The 8310-nt window shown below is 40.5% G+C and overlaps 1 protein-coding gene across 4 annotated transcripts; it reads right to left on the minus strand.

Annotated features, from left to right (window-relative positions):
• Nucleotides 1-3659: 3659 nt before the first annotated feature.
• Nucleotides 3660-7821, minus strand: LOC308519980 (sperm-associated acrosin inhibitor-like). Of its 4 annotated transcripts, XR_013996055.1 has the most exons (6): nt 7485-7821; nt 7289-7365; nt 7024-7093; nt 6315-6346; nt 5052-5167; nt 3660-4156 (listed from the first exon to the last, which is right to left on the minus strand). XR_013996055.1 is itself a non-coding variant. In XM_081092355.1 (5 exons), exons 2-5 carry the CDS (start codon nt 7353-7355, stop codon nt 4111-4113), a joined length of 261 nt encoding a protein of 86 aa, XP_080948481.1. In that variant the 5' UTR covers nt 7356-7365; nt 7485-7582; the 3' UTR covers nt 3669-4110. The 4 variants fall into 4 exon arrangements, 1 of the variants encoding a protein (XP_080948481.1); XM_081092355.1 differs by lacking the exon at nt 7024-7093 and having other exon boundaries at nt 3669-4156; nt 7485-7582; XR_013996057.1 differs by lacking the exon at nt 5052-5167 and having other exon boundaries at nt 3670-4156; nt 7485-7582.
• Between the last annotated feature and the right edge of the window lie 489 nt (nt 7822-8310).

Here is an 8310-nt window from a genome sequence, read left to right on the forward strand (position 1 = left end):
AGAGACCACCCAGGAAGCTTTCTGCTCTTGTTTGGATCTTAATAAACCTTAGAGTATCAGACTGGGAAATGGAGGGAACATTTTATTGTCTCTTACTGTTTGGAATTAGGAATGTTCAATAGGTAAAATTAGATTATTTAGTGTTAAAAAACTTGAGATATTTTGTTGCTTTGTTTGGCTGCCATTTTCCCCTTATTATAGTAAAAACATGTTCCTTTTTCAGGTGAAAGATTCAGAAAGCTGGAAAAGCAAGCATATAATTACACCAAGAGGCAACTATTGTAGCATTTGGTGTATGAGCTTCTATTAATTTTTGTTAAAATTATTAATATTAAAATATATAGCCTCCTATCAAGAAAAGAGTGATTAATTGGTTTAAAGTCTTTTTATATAGGTGTATAGCTAATCCATAACTACATCCATGATCTTCCCCCAATAGATCATATCTCTCTCACCCCCCTTACCAGAAGACATCACCAAACTGAATTTTCTGATTGTTATTTCCTATATTCATCTATAGATTCCCCAAAGATCAGTACATACATTCACTACATACATATGGACTAGAGGCCCAATTTAGAAATTCCCACCCTTACTCCTGGCCGCCTGCTGCCTGCCACCTTTCCTGGCACCGCTGCTGCTGGCCAGGGCCTCCCTCCCTTCCCCTGGCCTCTTGCCAGTGCCAGTGCCTTGCTCCCTTCCCCCAGCCTGCCTGCCTCCTGGTCCAACTTCCAGAAGAACTCTGGTTGAGGGGACAATTTTCATACTACGCTTTTATTATATAGGATTTATGTATTTCATAGTTATACAAGTATTTATATATATATATATGTATATATATATGTGTGTGTGTGTGTATATATATGTTTAGGTTTGATATCATGCCACATATGTGTACTTATGTATGTCATATTTATACATGTGTTTATATATACATTTAATTTTAGGTGTCTTAGTCATTTACACAAGGGAAACAGTAACATGTGTATTCTTCATGACTTGCTTTTTATACTCCTTTGTGAACTTTATAGACACTGACATTTAGTGTTGTATGTAGTTCATTCATTTTCACTTCTGTGTAACATTCCACTATGTGAATATATGAATATCGTTAATTTTTAACATTAAATTGATAATTGGGTGGTACACTTTTTTTATTACTTTTATGAGGATGAATTATTCTACTCTAACATTCTTTTCCCTTTATTACATTCTTGTTCACAACAGCATCTGATAGTCTCTTAGTCCAGTCTTGGGATAAAAACATATGGTTATTATTGTCTTATAGATAATGTAGGTTATGGCAAATGGATTTGCCTTGCTGGCTAGATTCTCTTTGTTGAACGTGGTTTGAGAAATTATGTTCTTTTATGAAGACCATTCTGTCCTACGTTTTGATAAATTTTGTGTTAAAATTTTCAATAAAAATAGTTGCAGATCTTCTTAAGCTTGGATTACACAGCAATTTCTTTTACCGAGCAACCAAGGTACAAGCAACAAAGAAAATAAGTAGATAAGTTGGAATTAATTAAATTTGTAAAAATTGCAGCAAAGGGCACATCAATAAAGTAAATAAAGACAACCTTAAATACACAGATAACATTTGCAAATCATATATCTAATAAGAGCCTGGGATCTAGATTATATCAAGTATACTAGCAACCTTCATCTTGACTGATTTGGCAATGACAAAAAATAATGTAAATTTCCCCAAAGCCTCAGAAATCATACAATATCTTTGAATAGACTTTGCAGTTCATTCAATTATCCTATCTAATAAAAGAGAAACATGGTATTTGGTGTACGACCGCTACACTTCCCATTGGCTAATCAGCGAGATATGCAAATTAACTGCCAGCCAAGATGGCGGCCCGCAGCCAGGCAGCTTGAAACTAACATGAGGCTTGGTTGCTTCAGTGATGGAGGACTCCAACATTCTCCGCCTGCCGCTGCAGGCCTCTGAGCTGCAACTCTAAGCAACTATGTAACAAATATAGAAGCTAACCAAAACCCCAGAAACCTGCTGTAGTCTACCGGGCTTCAGCCAGCAGGATCACAACATTGTAAGCAAATGTCAGAAGCCTACTTTCAACAGCAGAGGCTTAAGAGCTGGAGCCAAGACTCAAAGCTAAAGCTGGCCCAGAATAAAAAAGAAAAAAAAAGAAAAAAAGGAGCGGTTGGGAGCTTCAGTCACCCCCAGTCTGAAAACAGCCTTCAGCCCCTCACCCAGACTGGCCAGGCACTCCAGTGGGGACCCCCACCCTGACGGGTGTGTGACCAGCTGCAAACAGCCATCATCCCCTCACCCAGGCTGGCCAGGCACCCCAGTGGGGACCCCCACCCTGAAGGGTGTGTGACCAGCTGCAAACAGCCATCATCCCCTCACCCAGCTGGCCAGGCACCCCAGTGGGGACCCCCACCCTGAAGGATGTGTGACCAGCTGCAAACAGCTATCATCCCCTCACCCAGGCTGGCCAGGCACCACAGTGGGGACTCCCACCCTGATCCAGGACACCCTTCAGGGCAAACCAGCCGGCACCCACCCATGCACCAGGCCTCTACCCTATATACTAAAAGGGTAATATGCCTCCCAGCACCGGGATCAGCGGAGCCGCGAGGCCTCCCGGCACCGGGATCAGCATGACAGGGGACAGCGCCCAAACCCCCTGATCGCCCTGCTGGTATGTGTGTGACAGGGGGCAGGGCCACAACCTCCCTATCCACCCTGCTCTGTTCATGACAGGGGAAGGCGCCCCAACCCCCTGATCAGCCCTGCTCTGTGCCTGATAAGGGGGGAGCTCCCCAAGGCCCTGATCACCCTGCGGCTCTGTGTGTGACAAGGTGCGGCGCCCCAACCGCCCCCCCAGCCCCCCCACGGGCCCTGCTCTGTATGTGACGGGGTAGAGCCATAACCTCCCCATTGGCCCTGCCCTGAGTGTGAGAGTGGCGGCGCCCCAACCCCCTGATCCGCCCTGCTCTGTGTGTGACAGGGTACAGCGCCCCAAACCCCCCCCCCCAGGGGCCCTGCTCTGTGTGTGACGGGGTAGAGCCATAACCTCCCCATTGGCCCTGCTCTGAGTGTGAGAGTGGCAGCGCCCCAACCCCCTTATCGGACCTGCTCTGTGGGTGATAGAGGGCGGCCCCCCAACCCCCTGATTGGCCCTGCTCTGTGAGTGACAGGGGATGGCACTGCAACCTCCCCATTGACCCTGCCTTGAGTGTGACAGGTGATGGGGCCCCAACCCCCAAATCGGCCCTATCCTGAGCATGACTGAAGGTGGCATCACAACCTCCTGATCGCCCTGCTCTGTGCATGTCAGGGGGCGGCGCCCCAACTCCCCAGTCGGCCCTGCTCTGAGGCCGACCAGGGGCTGCACCTAGGGATTGGGCCTGCCCTCTGCCACCCAGGAGCAGGCCTAAGCCAGCAGGTCGTTATCTCCCGAGGGGTTCCAGACTGCGAGAGGGCACAGGTCGGGCTGAGGGACCCGCTTCCCCCTCCAGAGTGCACAAATTTTTGTGCACCGGGCCTCTAGTAATGACCTATGTTTCAGAATACAAATCCTTATTGCTTAATATTGATGATTGGGAGATTGACCTTGGGTACTTGTTATAACTCAAGTCCTAGAGACCTCTTCTAGAGGTTTTGATTCTTTCAGTTAAAGAGGAGCCCAAGTGTCTGCACTTTTATTGAATACTCCAGAAATATATTACTTTTTCATCTTTGAAAGTATTTACTTATAGTTACGAAAAGTAGTCATGTGCTTTAACCCACTAATCAACAAAAGGGAGTATTTCAACAAAGATATTACTTAACATTGCACAGGTTAGAATTTTTATCATTGTAAATTGCATTAGGTTTTATATTATCAAACACATTATTACGGTAGTTTTTCATTTGCTATTTAATACTTGAACAAAGAAAGAAAACCAATCAAAGGTTCGTAGATTTGGAAACAATTTTCAACACCCTATATCCCATCTTGTATATCATGGAAGGCTTTGTCTCGTCACCTAGGAGTTTAAAGCCTGGATTGGAAAGACTCTGGCTGTAGAATCCACTGCAAAATAAGATTGCCCTAAAAGCCATTGAAGTTTTTAGCTCAGGCATAATCAGCATTTTCCATAATGGGCAAATTTAAATGGTGTTACAATATCTCTGTAAATAAAAACAGAAAGAAAGAGAAGTTATTATAAACAGCATTTAAAATTGCCTGGTTATTGCACTAACTGCTTCTAAATGAGGAGCATGGTGTGGACAGGCTGTTGTTGCACTTCCGCAGTTGGAACCCATGTGCTTCCCAGCCCTGCACATATCCTTCCGTGATGTGGGGCTGCTTGACTTTTCCTACATAGTCATTCTTGGCTGTAAACTTGGAACCACCCATACTGGAGAGAGCAGAGGTTTGTTTTGGTGGTTCTGTAGAAGTAGAACCCATTTGTAGGATTAAATAAGAGGAAATAAATTTGTGAGAAAATGAGGCAGCTAGCAAGGCTGTCTGAACCTTTAGACTGCAAACTCCTTTGGAGTGAAGCATATAGGAAAGGAGGTTGCATAGAAGTGTCTTAGAATGCCTTGCTCTCTAGGGAAGGTTGTCAGTCTGTCATGGGGTACAGGAGATCAGGTGGACCATTAGAGGAGCCCCTTCCTAGTATGAATATCCCTATTGTGATGGATTTCAAATTTCTGTTGTCAAGTAGGTTTTCTTGCTCAAATATGCTCCCTGTAGCTTGAAGCTACATCTCAGAAATTATCAGTTATCATGTGGACTTCAGCATTCAATGTATTGGTGATAGAATGATTAAATTAAGTTAATTGATTTGTACATTTGCTGAATATCCAGCAGTTATATGAGAGGTCAAATACCAAGCTGCTTTAGCAAATGAGAACTGCCATGAAAGGTGCCAATGTGTTTCTGTGGCATTTACTGAGATTGAATAATTTTTTTTCCATATATACTGTGCCCAGGCTGTCCAAACATGGGTTTTCCTATCCTTTTTTGCTGGTTTCTTCATTACTGGGTAAGAGCCAATATTCATCTTTGTGTTCTTACAACAATACACTGCAGAAAGTGCATCCATTGTAGTAAGTACGACCATTGGATGCACAGACTGGGTCCATTTTGCTGGTGCAAACATGGAATCGATCCTTAAATTCATTACAGTTTGGCTGTTGAACATAAAGAAGAACATAAAATTTGTCAATAATGAACTTTTTGAATAAAATGTTTTTTAATCTTAGTACAAGACATCATGCATCATCAAAATGGAATGAATATATTCTGTATTAAGACTTGAAAATAAACCATCCTAGTGGTCATAAAATATTATTGGTATATTTTTAAAAACCCTACGTCTTTTTTAAAAAAATAAGACAAATTGCTGAATGTATTCATATAATGTAGCCACTCTCATCTCACTTCTCCTCATACCTGCATCAGATTTCCCCCATTTCATACCACAAGGAACAGTACAATGGAATTTTAATAATTTCTTTATATTTCTTAATGGTCTCACTATTACTGAATCATACATTCAGATAATCAGCACATATGTAAAGATCCACATATATTAATATTTGCATATCTATCTACATATCTATATTATATAAAATAGTGTTAGTAATGGCAGTATTGGTAATTTACATAGATAAATAATATGGAATGTATCCTTACGTGACTGGCATTTGAAATGTCTTTGTAAAGTTCATCAATTTAGATGCTTCTCCCCTCTATATAATATGAAAGTTATTATCCTATCTACCTTTAAGTGGATAATTTTTATAACCCTCTTGTTTCGCTTGGATACACAATTCTACCTCAAATACACTGTAACCTTAATCAGATGCTTGTAAATAACAGGGATACCTAATAAGGAATCTTTGAAATAATGGGATATTTTTATCTTGTTCAAAATACCAAGTGGGTTTATATGGGTGGCTAATTTTTTTCTTGAACTTTGCATTATAATGGCACAGTTTAAGAAAATTTGAAGGGTCATTTCGTTCCACATTTTTTCCCCCTGAATTTATTATTATTTTTTAAATATCAGTAGGGGGAGGGACTAGAGAGAAACATCAGTGAGACAGTAATACATCCTTCAGTTGCCTCCTATACACGGCTTCTGGGGATTTTGCCACCAACCTTGGTCTGTGCCCTACCAGGAATTGAACCAGGGAATTATTGTTTCATAGGTTGACACTAAACCACTGAACAACACCCCCCAGGCTGTTTGGTGAAATTTGCTGTTAAAATTTACAATATAAAAATATAAAAGATTGCCATTTTCAATTTCCAAATTTATTGGTTTTAACTTACTGGTGGTCTTGGTGGAGGTCCAAAAGCGGTTTCTTTAATCAGCACACAAAAGAAAATGTAAAAATAAGAAGAAGAGGGGAAAACAATCAGAGTCTCTGGTAGAAAGAACCTATCTATAGTTTTTAGTAGCAAAATGCTTCACAAATTGCCTACTCAGGTCCCCCAACTTCTGAGGTGAGCCTTTGTGGTAATATCAACAGTGAGTTCACAAAATAGTTCCAAATTAGAAATATAATTCAAATTATTCTCACCTGTGAAAAGTAATTTTATTGTTGTGCAGTAATCACTAGTCTCTCCTTGAAAATACCAAAACTCTTTTTTAAAAAAAAAAAAAATAAAAGAGACATGCTAGTAAGAAAATTCAATGCCTGGCTTAATGCTACTTAATATTGCCTTGCATAAAGTCACGTAACATAAAGAAATTAATTACTACTTAGTGAAATAGTACCCAGTTGTAATATCAGGGTCTGTTCAACAACTCACAGCTACTTTACTCAAATTCATCAGTCTCCTTGCACTAAAGGAAAATAAATTTCCAGCAAAGGGATCAATGATTTCTCCCATTATACAAAGTTTTGATTCTAGTGCACTGAGAACTGGCAAATGACAAATGATATTGGAATATTAGATGTAAAAGACAACATTACCCCCTTAAATCTGAATTTAGCAAACATGGAATCTGACCTCCAAAATAATACTAAGTAAATACCTTTAGTCTGAAATGAACAAAAAGCGAAGTTCTACTGCTCATTCTATCCAAGCTCTCTGCCTCCATCTCTCTAAGGTAGAAATGAGAAAAAGCAATCCACTGATGTAATTTTTAATATGGTGTTTGTAGCATGCACATTCATTTTGCCAGTTTAAGTATTACAAGCCTAATAAAACAAGCTGCTCCTTTTCAAGATAATAGAAGTTGTCTCCTGCATTTTTTAAGGTGTATAAATTGCTTCATCCAGAATTGGAAAAGTACTCACCAGAATAAAGAGGAAATGCCAAGACAATGATAAAAATAACTTTGATCCATGATGAGAAGAAAGACATTTTATCAAGTCTGTAGAAGAAACCGAAAATACGTGTTTACAACACCTGACAAAGAGAGAAATTTTCTCTAAGTGATAGCTTCCTACACGTGGAGGAATTACAACTTCCCTAGATTCCCTTTTTTCTTACCCCAAACCACAGGATCAAGGAGACATAAAAGTGAACAGAAGGACTCCTAGAGACTTGAGAGAAACAGCAGGACCATCCTCAGCACACTTAAGAAGGAGCTGTTCATTCCTATCCTTTGGCTCAGCCCTCAGAAGCCTGACACCACTTAAAGAAATACGCACATTAGAATCTCCGTTTTTCCTCAGAATATAGAAACATTTCAGGGAGGACTGACATGGAGCAGGCCTCACAGCAATGCTGCATACTAGGGCCAGACCATAGATTTCCTACCCAACCTCAGTATACAGAACTCAGTGCCTGAAGCCCACAGCTCTAGAGACTGCCCACCTTGTCAACCACCTTCACCCAGCTAAGGGATCTGCTTTAAAGGCTTGCTGGTGAGGAGCCTGATGGGGATTAAAATAGATGGCTCATAATAACATAAGGCAGATGTATTATGTGTTCTGCCTAGAGGCTAGAAAATAGTTTGTGAGAGGTGCTACTCAAATCTCAATAGGATTATTCCCTCAATAGGGGGTTTGGGAGGATTTTATGATATACCCAGAAGTATGGAGTGGGGATAAAGTAGTAAACAGTGCTTTGAGCCCTAAAATGGAGAAGAGATGTGAAAGCTTTACAATCTACTAAGTTGTTAAAAAGTAGAATCCAAGCAAGAGAGAAAATAATAAGTTTTGGAAGCTGTAATTAGATATATACCTAGGCACTTAAAATTTTCCAACACTAGAACCTCATGCAACTCAATTGGAGATTTGGTTTATTAAACTTTTTGTTTTTTTGTTTTGTGTTTTTAGGTAAATGGGGATTCTCATAAAGCTGTAAGTAATAG

Source organism: Myotis nattereri, assembly GCF_964212035.1.
Source record: "Myotis nattereri genome assembly, chromosome: 5".
Lineage (NCBI taxonomy): Eukaryota > Metazoa > Chordata > Mammalia > Chiroptera > Vespertilionidae > Myotis > Myotis nattereri.